We start from the raw sequence: 21,344 nt of genomic DNA, 5'->3' as shown, positions 1-21,344 counted from the left end.
TTCTTTCCTAAATATAATTGTGTTGTGCTACAGGGTTCATTTAAAAATACAAAGGTTTGTTTGACTGAGAAAGACAAGTAGCATAAAATTTCACTCGTTTGTGGAATCTAAAACAAACAAACAAAACCAAGTAAACAAACAAACATAAAGCAGAATCAGACCTATAAATACAAAGAACACACTGATGGTTGCTGGTGGAGGGGTGGAGGGGATGGACAAAAGGGGAGAAGGGGGGGGAGGGGAAGGTACAGGCTTCCAGTTACGGAATGGATAAGTTACAGGGATGAAAGGCACAGCATAAGGAATGTTATCAATGATATGCAATAGAGTTATATGGTGACAGATGGTAGCTACACTTGGGGTAAGCACAGCATGACATACAGAGATGTTGAATCACGCGAAACTAATGTGACACTGTGTGTCAAGTTCAAATTACAAAAATTTTTAAATTAAAAAGAAAAAAGCACAGGACTAGATGTTAGCTGTAAATACTTGGGAGCATGGGAAATGTGGCGAATTGGACTTAGATTCTAGAGTCGGAATGATCAGAATTCGAATCCTGAAGCACAGAAAGAGCTAAGTGGATTAGGTATATAACTATTGGAGTCTCGTGTTCTTCATAGGTAGAATAGGGAATAATAATACCTATCTCATAGTGTTAGAGGGAAGATGAAATAAAATGATTTAAAATGCCTATAACAATTTAAAAATATAAGGGTTTAGAATCTTACAACACAAAATTGAGTAAAAGAATTCAGATAGAAGAGGGAACATATAGTGTGATCCCATCAACATAACATTTTAAAATAGGCGCAACTACTGAATGGTGTTAGAAATAAGGCCAGTGGTTTCCCTAAGGAGTAGGTGTTGTTCGAGGATATAGAGAACATTCTGGGATGCGGTAATGTTTTCTTTCTTGAAGCAGGTGCTAGTCACGTGGATGTGCATCGTTTGCAATTTTTTTGAGCTGTATACTTACGATTTGTGCACTTTTGTACATGTTTTTAATACTTCACTGTCATTTGCATTAACAGTAAAAAATTTATTTCAGTGGAAACATCCATGCTAATTATAAGTTAAAGGATAATACTCAACCAAATCTTTGACCTATTTGTCATTGGTCCCAAGTTTGCTCATCGTACGCAAAAGAAATATCTTTGATTACTTGATTCAAACTCTGATTTTAATTTTAGTTGGGAATGGGCTTTTTTATTTTTTATGTTCCACTTTATTAAATGAATAAAATGCCTGAGTTCAAAGCTTAAAAAGAAACACTTTGATAACTATTTTTTCTTTGTTCTTCTTCCCCTTTTAGTGATAATGTGATCTAATGTTGAAATCTAATTACTGTCCCTCTAATGCCAAAACTCAGCTCCACCATCATGTGAAACATAGACCATCTACAGAGATGAGATGGTGCTGGAGCTCAGCTCATCTTACTTCTTAGAAAGTCATTTTGACAAAATTCAAGAAATCTCTTATCCTGAAGGAAAATATCTCTTTGTTTGCTTACTTTAAGTTACCTTGTTTAATAGAAAGGTAGAGCTATCCTTAAATGTTTCCAATGGTTGAGCACATATATAGAGAATTTGAAGATGGAGATCCAAGCCCATGGTAACCTTTAACATGCATTCACTATTATTGTCATTATTTATATCCCAACTTCACCACCTACTATGTAGCTTTGGCCATATCACTTTAATTAGAATTAAAATTTCAGTTTCTTAGTCACATAAGCCTCATTTCAAGCGTTCAGTGGTCATATGTGGCTAGTGGCTGCTGTGTTAGAACACATTTAGCGCATTTCCATCACCACAGAAAGTTTCACTAGACAGCATTAATTTATATAATTGGCATAATACATTTCTCAGAGTTTGTATTTAAAAGGATGATGCTTTGTAGAATCCTTAGCATTGTAATGACATCCAAAATGCTTGATACATGACATTTAATAATACTTTTTGTAAAAATAACTAGATAATAAAAATAATGAATAACAATATAAAAGTTACATATCTAGTATCATGAAGCAGGTGTACGTAACCTTGTATAAATTCACTAAGACTCTCCTATCCATTATTCCTCCTCCAAATATTTCACTACGAAATGATTCTCAAATTTGTGTTCTGAAACATCTCTGAAGTAGAAGCTATAGAGCCAGACTAATATGTTACCCTCAAAGCTTCATTACAAAAGACATCTAAACAACTATTTACCTTTTTAAATTCTAAATATTAAGAAACCTTAACATGTAGATCATTAGTACCTACAACTAGGAACAAATCTGATTAATCAGGATATTGAGTGATTAAAAAGGAACAATTAGTATTCTAACCTTCTCTAATTATGACATGGCATTAACTAATTAGGATCTTTATATATCTCTAGACTTATTGATGAAAAAGTTTTGAACTTTTATTCTTCTTGTCATCTGAGAGATTTTAGTGCATTATTTTATTTTTTCCCCTTTCGGAAATGGGTTAGATGAAAAGCACTATCACAAGCTATGTCTATTACACAAGACAATGGCTAGGTAAACAATCAATCCCATCCTTAAACCAATTTGGATCCCAGCCCAGAGTGGAATGCATCAGACATGCCAATCAAAACACTTGATTCACTGACTGGACCGGGTTAGTGTCTGTGTCCTTGGAATTCACCCTGGGTAGTCATTATCATTCATCCCTGTGGACACAAAGGCTGATAATCTACAGGATGATACCCAGAACAATAGACAGTTAAGAGGGTTGTGTTGTGTTATTATCACAAAAGAACATCAGTCTTACAAACAGAAATAAGCCCTTTAATACAGGCTATGTTTTTCCTGCTTATTTATACCCTGTGTTTTGTTTTGTTTTGTTTTCCCCTCCTAGGCTACTGACAAAGATACTGGCAATTATAGCGCCATGGCATACCGACTCATCATTCCACCAATTAAAGAGGGAAAAGAAGGATTTGTGGTAGAAACGTATACCGGGCTCATCAAAACCGCTATGCTTTTCCACAACATGAGAAGGTCCTACTTCAAATTCCAAGTCATCGCGACTGACAACTATGGGCAGGGGCTAAGTGGCAAGGCAGATGTGCTGGTAAGTAGGTGAAAGTTGAGATTAGGGGACTGGAGTGCAGTTACCCCATGGTCAGTGCTTTCAACTAATAGAATTTTTTTTATTTAAGTTTTATTTACTTATTTTGAGAGAGAGAGAGAATGAGCAGGGAAGGAGAAGAGAGAGAGGGAGCAAGATAATCCCAAGCAGGCTGTGCACTGTCAGCACAGAGCCCCACATTGAGCTTGAACCATAAGATCGTGACCTGAGCCTAAGAATTGGACGCTTAACCAAATGAGTCACCCAGGTGCCCCAACTCATAGACCTTTTAAGTTTAATCCAAATAGGTTTCCTAAAACCTAAATTAATTTTCATCCAGGTTGTCAATAGCTCTAGCTTAGGATATAAAAGGTATAGCTTTAAGGCTGTGCATTTTTTTCACACTTGGGAACTACATCATGATATGTTTTTTATATATGATTGTGACAGCAATTCCAAAGTATTGGATTACTATTTGGTCTTCAGATCTCATTTTTACTATAGAGTTGGCTGGAGCTCCTTAAATTTTTTTTTTTTAATTTTTTTTTTTTTTTTAACATTTATTTATTTTTGAGACAGAGAGAGACAGAGCATGAATGGGGGAGGGTCAGAGAGAGAGAGGGAGACACAGAATCCGAAAGAGGCTCCAGGCTCTGAGCTGTCAGCACAGAGCCCGATGCGGGGCTTGAACTCACGAGCCGCAAGATCATGACCTGAGCCGAAGTCGGAGGCCTAACCGACTGAGCCACCCAGGCGCCCCTCCTTAAAATTTTTTAAATACTTCACAGAGTTGTGCTGGAGAAATTAAAATGTATGAAATTTGTATTAATGCTTAAATTCCTTTTAGACCTTTTGTAATTAAGAAAATAAAAGGAAATTTTTTGAAGCAAATTTCTGCTCCAATAGATGTAATTTCCTTATTTGACCCAAATCCCTGATGATAGCATCAATGATTCTTGACTAAGTTATATTTGGCTCAGTCAAGAACATTGCTTTCCTCTGCTTTTTCTTAGGCTGGACACCATCTCAGTGGTAGAGCGTACTCAAGGGTGGTTTGATATTACTGCTTATTCAAGGTGTTCAATACCCGTGTTTCTGACTTGTGGAATTTCCACCAACCTGGTGGTGTGGACTAGTTGGATTTTTCTATGATTACAAGTTATAATTATTACTGGAAATGCTTCTCACATAAAGGCATCATCAAGTATAATTTTTCTTTTGCCGTTTGCATCTTATTAAATCTTCATTTTCACCATTACATGTAATTCTCTGAACTAGTTCAATCTTCTCAGATACGCAGACAGCAGGATCAATGTTTTTCTTCTACATAGGTACTCATGAAGACCAACCACCTTGACTATGATGGCTATGAAGTTCGAACATCCCCATTTAGAACAGTGCAGTGGTTTTAAACAAAGGCCAATCTAAGTCTGGAAGCGTTTGACATAGAAGATACTAACGTTGACACTGATTTTTGATAAAATTAAGATCTGCAAACCTAATATAAAATAATGTTGCTTTTCCCTTCCTGTTAAAAGGCTGCACACTGTGATGTTGTAAGATTAGCCACTAGGGTAATTACGCTAAGTATTTATAATTATAATACTACTTTGGGGCACCTGGGGGGTTCAGTCGATTGAGTGTCCAACTCCTTATCTTATGATCCCAGAGCGTGGGGTCGAGCCCCGCATCAGGCTCCACACTGAGCATGGACCCCCCCCTTAGGATTCTCTCTCTTCCTCTCCATGCCCCTCCCCCTCCTAAAATAAAAAAATACTACAATAACATAAATAAAATATAACTATGTAGATTATATTTGTAGTATGTACATAAGCCATGCGAAGTTTATGGGTTTCTTATTTCGACTCTATAAACTATTGTGTGGAAATTAAAAAGTATACCTTTAAAACTACCGTGTGTGTGTGGAAAACTTCCTAGCAAAACAACATTTATGATAAGTCTGAAATCCTGTCAGGCAAGAGAAGGGAATGTGGAGAGAAAGGGAGAAATGAGGCTTTGATGGAGAGGGAACGGCCTGGGCCAGAATCGAGAAGGAAGACAAGTTGTGACAGCCTGAGTCCCGGAGAGATAGTACTCAGCCCAGAGCAGCGAGCGAGCAGAGTGCATGAGAGCCGAGAGCCAGGCTGGGCATGGCAGTAGGTGGCTCATGTGGTGGTCGTCGGCCATGTTAACAAACTGGAACTTTTTCTTAAAAGTAGTGGGAAAGCATTGGAAAATTTTTAGCAGGAGTGAGTGAAGGTAAGATTTTTAATTCAGAAGAAACCTTCTTGTTTATTGGGACTCTGTTCTCCCAAGAGGACACTCCTCACGCTGCTGGCTTCTGTTTGAATCCTTTTCTGTTTCTGTTTGCCGCACTTCGGATCACGCACTGGCCGAGGGGGACCTTTGAGCATGACGTGGCTACTTCTAGACCTTCCCTCTTCTTGAGATCCAGCCTTGGTTCTCCCGTCTGAGCCTGTCACTCACTGCCTCTCTCACATTGTTGCTGTGATCTCCCAAACCTTGGGTCTTCCCCCCACAACACACTCAGTGAGTTAAGTTTCTGGTTACTGTCACCATTTCCAGCAATCCCATTGTCCTGATTTTTGGCAGTTTCACACACACAAATGATTCCTCCAGTATCCTGAATTTACAACCTCTTGGCTGCCTCTTCTCTGGTGCTTTTGCCCTCCACCCTATTGCATCCACTAGAAGCCAGCTATTTCTGCCATTACCAGTGAATGCATCCCCTCTATAACCTCCATTTCAAACCTCCCACTCTTCGAAAGTCATACTGAACATACCCAGCTAACACCAGCACTCTGTGGCTCCTCCAGGACCTTCAGTCCATTTAGCCTCCCTCCACCCTCATGGTTTCTCTCTGCTGCACACTAGCTTTATAGTACAACACTGACCACCATAAGCCCTCAGTCACATAGGGATTCAACTTCCTTGCCCTTTCTCCCGACATCATACTCATTTGGCAAAACCATTAAGTCTAAATAATTCCAACATTCTCCTCTCTCCAGACCTATAGTCATGCTGAGTATGTCTCCAGAAACATACACAGTTGTAGAGTCTTACTTTAAATTAATGATAAAAGCCCCCACGTGAGCACCACACTGTGCTTCCTGGTCCCTCCACACGTCTCTCCTGCAAGAGCCCCTATTGTGCAGTCCTCCAGTATCTTCTCGACCTCACTGTTGTCTGGGTAATGGACATTCTGTTTCACTGAAAGATAAAATTAAGGCATTAGAAGACGACTACTACAACCCGCACCACGAATCCTACTGATCTACCAGAATTTATACCAATGTATGCTCTGTCTTCTTCCCTGCTCACTTAGACAAGTTCTTTATGCTCCTATCATGACTTCTACCTGTACAACAGGCCCAATCCCCACCCGCCAGCTCTGGGACATCGTTTCAGCTGCTCTTCTGTTTCTTTTATGCAAGAGCCATATCAATCTCCCCTTTATTGGATTATTCCCATAAACATGCTGGTTTTCCATCTTCCAAACTGATGTTAAAAACCCTCTTTACCTACATCTCCTTCCAAATACCACTTCATTTCTATGTTCCTCTTTCCAGAAAAACTCACTGCTGGGGTGGGCTCTAGGTGTTTGCTGTGGAATCTCTCTTGAACCGTCTCTAATTATAACTCTGCTCCAAGCCCTCCTCCAGAACTTCCATGTTACTAAATTCACTGGTAATGTCAGTCGTCATTGTATTTGAACCATCAGCAATACTCGACTGGTTATTACCTTTATGAGGCTTCTGGGCCACATTATCCTGTGGTCGTCTCTTACCCACTGTTCGTCCCTTCTCTGTCTCCTTTCTGGTTCATTTTCCTCTCCTGACCTTTTAATATTGATGTTTCTTCTGGGTCAGACATTAATTCTCTTTTCTGTCTATTCTCACTCTGTAAACTCATTCAGTCACCAGAACTTTAAAATGTCATCTATATACTAAAGAACATCACATTTATGTTTTGGCCCCAAAGATCATTTCTGAACAGCAAATTCATAGATCTGTGTGCACACTGGAAAGTTGGGTGAAGATGCCTATTTAATGTTTCCTGAACTGAGTTCCTCTTCTTCATCACATCTCTTCACTCTGTCATCCCTCCCTCCCCATCTCCTCAGTTTTACTCGATGACCAGATCATCTTTGTGTTCCTTAGGCTAAAAAGCTCTTGATTCCTTTCTCTCCTAAGGCACACAGTGAATCCCTCAGTAAATACTGTGGTATTCATAAATGTTATGTATATATGTGTGTGTGTGACAAACATATATATGTATATGTATGTGTGTGTGTGTGTGTGTGTGTGTGTGTATATAAATGTATATGTCATCTACACATTTTTCAACCCTTCTCCTATTGGAGCCTGGTTGAAACCACCCTCCTATTTCACCTGTGTCATCTCACAAACCACAAACTCAGTAACTTGCCCCCATGCTTCCTCTCTTCCCCTACTCAAGTCTGGTGTTAATATAGCAGCCAAAGTGATCCCTTATAAGGTAATTCAGGTCCTCTTGTTTCTCTGCTCAAAAGCTTTTCCTATCACCCAGGTCTTTCAGAGAAATTCCTGGGTCATTACAGAAGACTATGAGGCCCTGGATAATCTGGCCTTCATTGACATCATTTTCTATTCTCCATTGAAGTCCTTCAGACCCAGTAATATTGGCCAACTTGCTGTTCCCCAAATAGGCAGACATTCCCTCACTTTTGTGATTTTGCAGTGTTCAGAACTAGCTCCCTCGTCTCCTCCAAATATTTGCAAGGATGCATTTCACACTGGAGCCTCCTCAGACCATCCAGCTCAGAATTGCAGCCGACTGTGTAACATCACACCTCTTAATTGTTTGCTCTTTACAGTGGATTTATATTCATGTTCGTATTTCCACCCGGAAACTGCATGAGGATAGCTTTTGTTGTTGTTTTTAATTAATTATTTTATTCCCTGATGTATCTCAAGTGCCCAGAATAATTCCTGACATATAGAGGGTACCCAGTGCCCATTCGATGGGTGAATCACCTCTGTCTTACAGTGTAAATTGGCAGTTATCAAAGTGTGGTCCATGGAGTGCTGAGGGCCCCCCCCCCCCCAATCATTTTGGGGTTTGGTGGAGTCAGAACTTTTTTCATGAGACTGCTAGGGCATTGTTTGACTTTTTTACTGTATTGCATTTGCACCACTATTTTCACTGTATCCTTCATAGTCATACATAAACAGGAAAAAAAAAAAAAAGCTTGAAGAGTGTCCTTACTCGTAAGCAGTAAAACTGATTAATTTTAACAAACCTCCACTCTTGACTAAATACCTTTTCAGTATGTTGTGTAATGAAATGGGAAGTATGCTTCGAACACTTCTGTTGTTTAAGGATGTAGAGGGCAGTCTGAAGGAGAACTATTATGTAAGCTGAATTGGCTGGGTTTTTGTTTTTTTACGAAATAGCTTTTGCTTTGAAAAAATAACTTGAGATAAAATAGGCTTATTCAGACTTGAATATTTGGTAGACATTTACACAAAAATGAATGAAATGAGACGGTCAGTTCAAGGAAAACAACGGACAGTATTTGTGGCTACTGATAGCATCAAAGCTTCCAAGCGCAAAGTAGAATATTGGAAAGCTTGGGGGCGCCTGGGTGGCTCAGTCGGTAAGCATCTGACTTCAGCTCAGGTCATGATCTCGTGGTTTGTGGGATCGTGCCCCATGTCTGCGCTCACAGTGCAGAGCCTGCTTGGGATTCTCTCTCCCTCTCTCTGCCTTCCCACCCCGCTCTTGCGCACTCTCTGGCTCTCAAAATAAATGAATACACTTAAAAAAAAATGAAAGTAAATAAAAGTAAAATAAATTTTAAAGATAAAAAGAATATTGGAAAGCTTGTAGTCAGTCACCAGTGTGAGCCTGACAGCTTCCCATTATTAAAGACCATGAGATCAGTGGTCATTTTAAGGAATGTGACATTTTTCTTGATATTGTATTATGTAGTGTTTCAATATTTGAAGAATCTGTGTTACTCAATGAACCGGCATTTTCCAAATGACCAATGCATGATATTAAAGCATCATTTGTGGGTAAAGATCCATTGAAAGTGGAAGATAGATAAATGTGTTTTAATGTAACTAAACCCGATTTTCAATTTCACACTCAGACTAGCACTTGACTTTTGGTGTTGTATCAAAGACTATGCAAAGCTGTCTAAAAAAGATTATTAAGCTGCCTCTTCCTTTTCAAGAAAAATGAGATGGCACCAGAGACCAGTCAGGAGAGACAGTGACCAGCAAGAGAAGGTGAGGGTTTCTAGAGCTTTGCTGTCCAGTGTGTTAGTCACTTGTCCTCTGTGGCTACTGAGCACTTGAAATGTGGCCGTGTCACATCGAGACGTACTCTAAGTATGTATACAGTACACACTGGGCTTCAAAGACTTAGTATAAAAAATGTAAAATGTCTCAATAAGTTGTTTTGTATTGATTGTGTGTTGGGATGATAATCTATTAAAATATTGGGTGAAGTGTATTATTAAATGGCTTTCACTATTTTTTTAATCTTTCTACCGTGGGGACCAGAAATTTTTAAATTACGTATCTGCATGTATGTGTGGCTTACATTAATTTTTTTATTGGCCACTACTATCTAAAGTACCTGGGCACAAATAGATAAAAAAAGGAAAGCTAAGAAGTTCTTTAGGAAGAATTAGAAGAACTTAGAAATAATACGTACACTGGCAACCTCTGATTTTAGAATGTGTGCTTCACAAATGTTACTTTTTCTTCTTTTGACTCTTTCTTGTAATTTTAATCCATTACAGAGATTGAACCCAACAATAATAGAAATATGTTTTTAAAAAGTCTTTATAAGAAGAATTTTGTAAGCAGAATTCCTTCAAAAATGACCTGTTTATTTCTGGAAATATTTGCCTAACCACTGCACTGGGAAAGTAACATAAATAAGATCTAGGAATGGTAAACATTTAAATACCTTTGCTGTACATGATACACAAAGCCACTATTCAGGGCATAACAAACCCAGCATCTGCTGAAGCAGACATGAAGGCTGTCTAATGATCTCATGGAATGAATTATTCTAACTACTCACATCTCAGCTTCTTAGTCACACTGGATGAATGCTTTCCTGAGATTTGTAAAACCTGTGTTTTCCATTATCCTGAGTGTTCTTAAATAACCCAATTAGAAAACTGAATGTGCTTTCCTTCATGCTTTAGACAATCACCAACCAACAAAAAAAAACCCACACAAACCAACAAGAGTAGAAGTCACTTAGCGCTCTGTTACTTCTAAGTAAGCAATGATAGTCTACCCATCTCCACCTGCCCAACATCTAATGGCGGTTGTCTCACTAAAGATACTTATTCCTAAATGAAACATGGGGAGCCACTGGGTCTATGCATAGTAGGAAAGAAATGGGTTATAAAAATGCTCGTTAGTTCTCAACGGGCTCTGGTTCTCCTCCTGCAGGTCTCTGTGGTCAACCAGCTGGACATGCAGGTGATCGTTTCGAACGTGCCCCCGACTCTGGTGGAGAAAAAGATAGAAGACCTTACAGAGTAATGGATTTTTGCTTACTTATATGTCTATATTCATATAGCTATATTTTTATTGCATTAGGTCATTTTAATCACTACAGTGTTCAGATTAAACCCATAAAACACCATCTTAATAATTCAGTGTACCCTTTTCCTGAAATGGAGAGCTTCACTTAAAATACGTGGAGATTCTGAGAGTGCCTTCCAAGAGGTATGGAAATTAGATGTGAGATGATGCTGTTATTCAGGATGCTTTGACCGATGCATCAACATAACCTCAAAACGCTGCAGAGAAGAAAGGAACCTTAAGAGTCATTATTAGAGTATATATCTTGATTTTTTGTAGCCCCAAATGATTCAAAAAACTCATTGAGTCATCAATCCAGTGAGCCCAGGGAATGTTATTTCTCAAAGTGATGGATCTAGATGGCCAAGTCTTATTCTTTCAAAAACCAAAGAGACTAATTTTAGACAATATTAGAAAATATGCCACATTGTGCCTTTTGAACAGTGTATATACCTAACATGTCATTGTTGAATCAGACAAAGTTGGGACTATTTATGAAGCCACAGTTCTCTGATATTCTGAATGCTCTAAAAGATTACTAAATGTCTTTACTAGTTCACTCTGAGCCAGCCAACCTAGCCTGCCATCATTTCATAATTTTTAGATGGACACTCATTTGTTAATTCTGCGTCTTCCCTTGAGTTCAGGGTGGCAGGTACCAATTTCTCACTGCCTCTCTCTAGCAAAATATCTTTCACTTCCAAGTTGCCAGAAGCAGCTTCAGATATCAGACGGCGAAACTTTTAGTAATCATGTGCCGTATACAATAAGAAAAGCTTAATGCATGCCTGAGTATTTCTTCTGTAATAAAAGCATGCGCTCTGTAACAATCGTCTCTTACTACATCACAAACTTAACCTTCGAGCGCCATGTACAATGTCCTGTGGAGAAGAGGATTCTCAATGTTTATGCTTGGAATATCAATCATTCAGTGTCTGGGTTACCGCTACAGAAGGGGTTTATGTACACTTAACCTCTTGTCAAAATAATCGCTGATTTACACCTGAAAAAAATCTAGAATCACGCCTGTCTCTTAGCTGCTTTAATGTTATCTATGGAAGCAGACTTTCTCTGATTGTACCATCAAAATATGGTACAACCATCTTCAACCTCTAATTCTTCATTCTGCTGTCTTTGTTTTCAAAGCATTAACTAATATTTTCACTTTACGTCAATTTCCCACCGAAGTATACGTTCCATGAGGATAGGGTGCTGTCCTGTATTTTCATCGCTGTCATTCAAGTTATGTAGTAGGCACCCTATCCATTTTATTGAATGGAAATTTTATACAAGCTAAATCATGATTCCCCTTTCTCATATCAAGACAAAATTTATGAAAACTGAAGAAATGGCAATGTAGAAGTATGATTTCATAGCAGTTTTATGATTTCCCCCCTCTTAAGTGGAAAGGAAGACCTGAAAGAGAAAGAACAGCTTTCTAGTCTTGAAAGAAATATATCCCTATGAAAGGAGCTTAGACTTCGTGTCACATATCAGTTTTGGAACACGATCAAGATGCCTTGGTCTTCCCCAGTTGGCCTTACCATGTCTTATCATTTGTTCACAAAAGCTGGTGAAGCTTATATCGTGGGATTGTTGTGAAGAACTAAATAATATAAGCCGTGTAGGGCAGTGAGAATTGTGAATATTCAGTAAATAGCAGGTATTCTAACAACGAGGTTAGTGAGCCAGTCAGGAGTGTGAAGATAGAGATGCCAGTTTTTTCCAGAGGGTAGTTTAGTGTGGAGCTCAGATTACGGGTTCAACCTGACCAGTTTGAAACTTAGGATAACTGTGTGACCTTCAGGCAAGAGATTTAGCACTTAGGGCCACACTTCCTCGTCTAGAAAATTGGAACAAGGATGTCAATCCTGTGTTGTGTTTGATAAAATTTAGGCAGTATAGCATCATTTGTCAGCAGTTATGTGGTTGAATCATTCAGGGCCACAGAATCAAGATCTAGACTCTCATAGTGAATGTTGGGATTTCTTTCTTCTATTGAGCGTTCGCTGGTTATGATGATGAATCAGTCAGAGTGCTCTGGATAATAGGATAGTATAGCAGGCACATGCCTAATTCCTTAGTGTCAATTTTTAAAAATCTGTGTTAATTTAGAGATTCTGAAGCACAAAAATTTCTGATCCCTTTAAAAAAATAGACTTTTTTTAGAGCAGTTTTACATTCACAGCGAAACTAGGCAGAAGATGCACAGCGGATTCCCAAGTGCCCCCCACTCACAGCTTCCCTCACTGTCAACATCGTGCCTCAGAACTAGTGGCGCCTTTGTAGCAAACCGACATGGACACATCGTAAACGCCCTAAACTCATAGTCCACGTGAGGTTTCCTCTTGCCGGTGTGCGCACTGTGGGTTTGAACTCATGGCTAAAGGCCTCTACCTATCACTGTACGGGACACAGAATAGATCCACTGCTGTCAACGTCCTGTGTCTCCACCTCTTCATCCCTCCTTTCATCTCTTCCCCTGGCAACCACCGCTCTTTTTACTGTCTCTCTGGTTTTGCCTGGTCGGGAATGTCGTATGGTTGGAATCCTGTGGTCTGTAGTTTTTTTGATTCCTTTTTGAAAGCTGCTGGTAGTCCTGATAAGGACTGTTAGATCTGATTCAGCCTGATGAAGCACCAAACACCCTTTAGTGTCCAGGGGAGGAATAAAAATACACAGTAACTGAAGTAGACAACAGAAGGACAGCTTGTTCAATAAAACAAGAATTTTTTGTTCCAGTGACCAGACTAACCAGCACGTTGTTTCCTATAGACGTTCTTAGATGGCAAGTCACACTACCATCAAAGATATTTTCTTTTTATTTCTTTTTTTTAATGTTTATTTATTTTTGATAGAGCATGAGTAGGGGAGGGGCAGAGAGAGAGAGGGAGACACAGAATCCGAAGCAGGCTCCAGGCTCAGAGCTGTCAACACGGAGCCCAATGCAGGGTTTCGAACTCACAAACCATGAGATCATGACCTGAGTCGAAGTTGGACAGTTAACCAACTGAGCCACCCAGGTGCCCCCATCAAAGACATTTTCTATAGTCCCCGTATATCTTTATCCATAAGAAGGAAACTTAAATTCCATATGATCATCACTTTTTTTTTTTCTTCCTTTAGACAGACCCATAAATGAGGCCAGATCATAATCCATAGTTTTCTTGGCAAGTGTGAAATCAGTACAAACCGGGAGGGTTGATAAAATAAAAATTTGATGACCTAATACAATCATTTCATGATGGGGAAGATTTTGCAAAGGGGGTCAGTATCCTTTGATGACCAAGAACACAATGCCTGGATAACAGAATGCTCCTTGTAAATGAGCGTTGCTATAGTGATGGTAATGATTATTCCCCATGCCCCTGGCATAAATGGCTCTACTGAACACTTTGAGGTTTTGTTTTGTTTTGTTTTGTTTTGTTTTTTACTACTTTTGTTACTTGGGGCTTAGGGAATTTATGGGAGACCAACGCCCCTTTGTAATGAAACATGTTTCTTTTAAATTGTATTAACTTATTCAGCAAATTCCAGTGAGAATCTGTGGCTGCAGGTGGCCCTTTCATGTCTATGTTCTCAAGTACTTTAGGTTAAATTTAGGATTTATCTCTTTGTGGGCTCTGACTTAACAAATGCTTGAGGTTAAGGGGTGGGGCAGGGCTGTAAGGATGAGGATGGGGAAACCGGGCTATGACCAGCAAAGGACTGGCAGTAGTGTGTGAAGAGGAAGCTGGGAAGTGTTGGGGTCCATGTCTCCTTTCTCCATCCACTTCATCATGAAGCCCAAATGAATAGAAGAAGGTTCGGATTCTAAAATTTAAATCTTTAAGAATCTGCAGAAATGGCATTTTTTGAAGAGTATGCATCAAGGAGTTTCAGAAATACTGTGTTCCAGCATGAATTGGAATTGAAAATTAAGGTCACAGAGTTGCTCAAACACCTCTCTTACTTTCTAAATACGATATGAAAATTCAGCGACCGTAGACTTTATTGAAGTAGTTATTGATTTGGCGTAGGAGAGCCCATCTCCATGAAATATTGATACCGCATCTGAAATGTGTCTGTGTCACTAATTTATGGCTCCTTGAATTAAGGTTACAAAACATACTTCAGAAATCTAGCCGAGACACACATTTCTAGGATGAGAATTATGAAATCTCTTGGGAAGAGAATCTGTGAAACAGTAAACAGTAAATGCTCACACTTACATTTTCTTAAATCAGTGTAATAAAGACTGGTGTTGAGGGGAAAGGTCAAATGGAAAGACAGATCAATAAACACATTAGCTTTGATCATTTTTACCCTCTCCTTGCTTTTGAGGTGCAGACACTATAAAGGGACAGATATTCCTATTATAAATATTAATGTTAATAGACTAATACATTTGAAAGAGATTTTTGTAATGTTTATACTGTTACTTAAATTTTGGTTTTTACTACATTATTTCTTTCCATTATAATTTTTTTTTTTAATTTTTTTAACATTTACTTATTTTTGAGATAGAGACAGAGCATGAATGGGGGAGGGTCAGAGAGAGAGGGAGACACAGAATCTGAAACAGTCTCCAGGGTCTGAGCTGTCAACACAGAGCCCAACACGGGGCTCGAACTCACGGACCTTGAGATCATGACCTGAGCTTAAGTCGGACATTTAACTGACTGAGCCACCCAGGCACCCCTTTCCATTATACTTTTTTAAGTGTTAACAGTAATTTCAAATTTAAAAACAATAATTTTAAATCAATGGTTTTAGTAACAATACTTATGTAAGTAAAATTCTATTTCCAAAAACAGATAGTAGCCTGAATTTAGTTAGCCTATATGCTTTAACTTGCAAATTCCTAATTTGGAGTGTTACACTCTCTGGATAGAAAAAGCAAATGCTTATTTATTCTATTCAGATTCCTATAAGAAAACACTTCAGAGAAAATCTCATGTAAAATTCTAAATGATATATTAACTCCCCCCCCTCCCCACCCTCACCCAGGAAGTTGATTCTTCTTGAAGGGACCCTAGGCTCAAGCCCCACCCACCAGTGACTAGGTGGCAGGTCTCTGGCCAATTAAACTCTCTAAGTCCTAATATCCATATGCAATGCTGGAAATCTATTAATTAAATAAAAAGTAGTTACCGGTTGTAAGTATTGGAAGCATGAGTATACCAAGCAAAGTCTGTGCTCCCATGGAGCTTCCATTCTATGGGGGGGAAACAGCAAATAGAATAATAATAAATTCATATATAATATGTAGCAATATGAAATTATGGAAGAAAGGTCCTGTCTCACATAGGTTGATGGAGGAAAGCCTTGTGATAAGCTGAAATCAGAGCAGAAAGGAATTAAGGGAGACAGCCAGGTGGTTACCATGATGTGTGGGGGTGGGGGCAGTTTTCCCAGAGAGAGGACATTGCTGGTGTGAAAACCCAGATGGAGGAGACTGTTGTCATGTCAAGATCGGAAGTGAGTTATATGGGATATCATGGCCACTTGAAGGATTTAACATTTTACCCTGTGCAAGATACAAAGTCCATAGAACTGTTAGTCTGATATCGTAGCCGTGAGGCATATGAGTGCTTAACATGTGGTCAGTCCAAATGGAAGGTGCTCTAAGTATAAAATATACACCAGATTTAAAAATATTGGTAGCCCCTCGCCCAATAAAAGGACAATATCATTAATAATTTTAGATGGATTGTACACTGAAATGGTATTTTTGGGGTGTATTGAGTGAAATAAATATATTAAAATTATTCTCACCATTTTTATTGTTAATCTTTTAATGTGGGTACTAAAAAATTTGAATTTGCATGTGATTTGCATTATATTTCTTTTGGCCGGTGTTGCCTGTAAGGATTTGCACAGAGAAATAATGTTCTGGCTTAAGTTTTTAAATATTGTTGAGTGGGAGACAAAGTGAGGAGCTATGAGTCCAGGGAGAGATCTCTGGGGCTTGGACTGTTGTTAAGGTAGCTGCAGGAGAGATGTTTATATGAAGGGTATATTTTGAAGATGCAGTCTATAAAATTTGTAAAATTCCTTGGTTTGGGGTCTTAGCAAATGGAAAAAATAAAAATTTCTTTACCTGGCCACTGAAGACTTTGATAAAACGATATGTGGGAAGGTCACAGTATTCTCTTCTTGGAGACAGTCGACTTTATTTAGCAAGATTTGGTTCCCCACAATAAATGATGCCAGTTCCTTTTCTCGTCTTCATCCTGCTGATTTCTCAACTCAGTGATAAAGTGAAACTCCATTATCTACCTCCTCTCACCATGGCCGCTTCCCTAGCCCTGCAATAAGGTTATTTTCTTTTGTCTTGTTTATTCCTCATGAACTGAGTGTATTATATACGTCAGGTATGGTATTATCCTATAAAACCAGTTGCAAGCTGTTTCAAAAATATGTCCAGCTGGAACATATGGAATGTTATTATATCTGAGAGATTTTTCAGTTGTGTAGTCTTTCTTATCTGCTGTATTTTAAATTAAATTGTTGTAAGTATCGGCAATCACATGCCGATTTTAAGTATACTTAGCACAAAGATGTGGTCAAAGTTGAAGAGCTTATCAACAGAGAATGATCATAAGTGATCTAATTTTTATCACAATGAAGCACAGACAGTTCCATGTACAACTTTTGGAGACAACATTTTCCGAATTAGTCATGTAAGAGCTATAAAATAAATTGAAGCCGATCATAAAAATAAAACACAAACTCAACATAAAATGTTGAGCTACTTTTTACTATTTAAGGTACAATTCATGATTCTTTAGAACACATAAATATGCTTTGGTTTTAGTCAGTCTTGGTGATTCATTGTTTCAACACAAAGGAAATTCATCTGCTATTTTTCTCAGAAATACTCAGTTAGGGGCTTCGTTTGGTAGAGAAGGAGAAGTCATCTCTTTTTGCAAGAAAAGTACTTATTTTCAACTTACTGTGTTGATAATTCTTTACAGAATGGAAGTTGGCCCAGAATGCAGTGAGACTTTGATAGCATACTATCTGATGTTGTTATTCATACATATTGTAGTAGTATGTTTAATGCTTAATTCCTTGAAATGTGGGAAAGTATAGACATTTGAATTCCATTTCTATACAAATATAGAATTTGTATTGCATGGTCATACAGCAAAGTTTTAAATTATCCCAGTGTCAGTATTGAGCTGACATCATGGAATCATAGTTACAAAGAGGGGTGCTTCAGTACTCTCATTTCTGGGGTCCTATTTGTGAGGGTCAAAATGTCCTATTTTGTATGAATTCTTAGTTTTCATTTGAAGATATGCTATCATAGCAGAAAATGAATATATTATTTACACTAACGATTAAACTTGTGTCCAAATGGCTCAAATTCACGGTACTTAGTATTTTGTTTCTGATAATATGTTTCTGATGTATTAGGGTAAATTTTTATTTTTTTATTTCATGTTATATGCATTCTCCACATTCATATTACACTTGACCCTTGAACAACATAGGGTTCAGGGGTGCTGTACAGGTGAAAATCCACATTTGACTTTTGAATCTCCAAAAATTTATCTAATAATACTCTACTGTTGACTGGAAGCTTTACCAATAACACAGTCAATTAACACATATTGTGTGTGTTACACATATCATATACTACATTCTAACAATAAAGTCAGAGAAAAGAAAACGATAGTAAGAAAATCATAAAGGAGAGAAATACATTTGTAGTGCTGTACTGTAAAAGCTCCATGTATATACGTGGAACCATGCTGCTCAGTGTTATATATGGGTCAACTATATACTTTCCTACATGCACAGTTAACCAAAAACAAATGACTTGTCAACTAGACTTCACTTTTTCTTAAGATACCATCGTATAGTAATTCAGTAAAACGTTATGTATGCTGATGTCTTGCTTTCAATAGATTTGTTTCATATTTTAATGGTCACAATACCCATCATTCACTAACACATTTTAGAATCTTTTTTTTAATATTTTTTAAAGTTTATTTTTGAGACAATGCCAGAGAAGAAGCGCAAGCATTGGAGGGGTAGATAGAGGGAGACAGAATCCGAAGCAGGCTCTAGGCTCTGGAGCCTGACGTGGGGCTTGAACTCACGAACCGTGAGATCATGACCTGAACTGAAGTTGGACGCTTAACTGACTGAGCCACCCAGGTGCCCCATTTCAGAATCTTTATAGTCAAAACTATACTAGTTTCCGTTGGAAGAAACAAAAAGTACTAAAGGAAAATAAATGGTGTTTCTCAGTTAATACTTACCACCTGACACTTGTCATATAGAAAATTTAAATATATTATTTGTGCCATGTCCCCATCTTCCTCAGCAATATGGACATACAAGTACTTTTGTCTCTTATCTTTTTTCTGCTTTTTCATTGACACTCAAACCTTCGGAGACGATGAAAAGAAAGCCAAAACAAATAAACAAAATACTTCCTATAATTCCATGGGGGATGTTTGGATTTTGTTTGTATTTTAAAAAAAGCGTTTGAAATATTTGAGCTATAGCTGTTGTTTTCAAGAAGAGATAAGTAGACTCTTCCTTAGCTGAAAATCTGTTTTCATGGAAGATCAATTTAAAATGCTATTTTTTGAGATTCGGAGCAGATAGAGACATTTTCTTTATTGCCTTTGTTTGCTCTGTGAGAAAAGTGGAAGCGTTAAAAAATAAAGTTGTATTGAAGGAGGTTTCCTGTTTAAGAGAATAGCAAGCTTGAAGAATAGGGTTTTGATTGAGGGGGAAATCAGTTTAACCCATAAGAGACCATTGTAATGAAGGTACCAGTATATTGTCTAATATTCTTGTTTTAACTTACAATCTGTGCTATATTACATATAGCATTTATGCATATAGCACAGATCATATGTATATGTATATACATAAAGAATTTGAATACTTACTAACATAAGTATTAAAGTTAATAAAAGAAAAGTTATATAAAAGTTAATAAAAGAAAAGGTTAATTTATACAGGTATATTCCATCCTGTGATTTGAGGGAAAGTGGCTATTCATACTCCAAAGGTGAAATCCATTAACAAAAACAGTGAAGAAAGGTATTTTCCAGCTTCCTATTGAACTTAGCTTTTGATTAAAAAAAAAAAAAATCATTGGGAGCATAGTTGGGAAATTAGAGAAGCAGAAATAAGTCGAGTATTATAATCTCTGTTTTACTTTTCCCAAATATCGCACCACTGAGTTCCGTTCATGTTTCAGAGCCTTTGCTCGCAAAATAGAACATAACTGGAAAATGGATGCAGGGTACAGATTGTTACATATGATATGTCTCCATTAAAATGTGAATCACGGTTGCTTCTAAAGGTCTTCAAAATATATAGTGGGTACTTTTTCCTTTAAAAATTCTTCTATCATAGTCTTTCTTTTTCCTGAAAGTTTTCTTTTTTAATTTTATTTTTTGAATTTACATCCAAATTAGTTAACATATAGTGCAACAATGATTTCAGGAGGAGATTCCTTAATGCCCCTTACCCATTTAGCCCATCCCTCCTCCCACAACCCCTCCCGTAACCTTCAGTTTGTCCTCCATATTTAAGTCTCTTCTGTTTTGTCCCCCCTCCCTGTTTTTATATTGTTTTTGCTTCCCTTCCCTTATGGTCATCTGTTCTGTGTCTTGAAGTCCTCGTATGAGTGAAGTCATATGATACTTGTCTTTCTCTAATTTCACTTAGCATAATACACTCTAGTTCCATCCATGTAGTTGCAAATGGCAAGATTTCATTCTTTTTAATTGCCGAGTGATACTCCATTGTGTGTGTGTGTGTGTATATATATACATACACACACACACACACATACACATATATACATATATATGTATATATATACCACATATATACATATATACATATATATGTATATATATACCACGTCTTCTTTATCCATTCATCCATCGATGGACATTTGGGCTCTTTCCATACTTTGGCTATTGTTGATAGCGCTGCTATAAACATGGAGTTCATGTGTCCCTTCGAAACAGTGCACCAGTATCCCGTGAATAAATGCCTAGTAGTGCAATTGCTGGGTCGTAGGGGAGTTCTGTTTTTAGTTTTTTGAGGAGCCTCCATACTGTTTTCCAGAGTGGCTGCACCAGCTTGCATTCCCACCAACAATGAAAAACAGATCCTCTTTCTCCGCATCCTCACCAACATCTGTTGTTGCCTGAGTTGTTAATGTGAGCCATTCTGACAGGTGTGAGGTGGTTCCTCATTGTGGTTTTGATTTGTATTTCCCAGGTGATGAGCAGTGTTGAGCATTTTTTCATGTGTCGGTTGGCCATCTGGATGTCTTCTTTGGAGAAGTGTCTCTTCATGTCTTTTTCCCATTTCTTCACTGGATTATTATTTTTTTTGGGGGGGTGTTGAGTTTGATAAGTTCTTTATAGATTTTGGATACTAAACCTTTCTCTGATCTGTGATTTGCAAATATCTTCTCCCATTCTGTCAGTTGCCTTTTAATTTTGCTGATTGTTTCCTTTGCTGTGCAGAAGCTTTTTATTTTGATGAGGTCCCCATAGTTCATTTTTGCTTTTGTTTCCCTTGCTTCCAGAGGTGTGTTGAGTAAGAAGTTGCTGGGGCCAAGATCAAAGAGGTTTTTACCTGCCTTCTCCTTGAGGATTTTGATGGCTTC

General features: G+C 38.0%; 1 protein-coding gene across 1 annotated transcript in view; it reads left to right on the top strand.

Annotated features, from left to right (window-relative positions):
* The window catches only part of PCDH15 (protocadherin related 15), a 786,947-nt gene that overhangs the window by 723,744 nt on the left and 41,859 nt on the right, over window positions 1–21,344 (top strand). Inside the window, 2 exon segments of the mRNA XM_032595259.1 lie at window positions 2,874–3,089; window positions 10,568–10,656. Of these exon segments, the coding sequence (XP_032451150.1) occupies window positions 2,874–3,089; window positions 10,568–10,656 (305 nt within the window).

Source organism: Lynx canadensis, chromosome D2, assembly GCF_007474595.2.
Source record: "Lynx canadensis isolate LIC74 chromosome D2, mLynCan4.pri.v2, whole genome shotgun sequence".
Classification (NCBI taxonomy): Eukaryota; Metazoa; Chordata; class Mammalia; order Carnivora; family Felidae; genus Lynx; species Lynx canadensis.
Note: the sequence above shows the minus strand (reverse complement) of the source record. Positions and strands in the feature narration are given on the sequence as shown.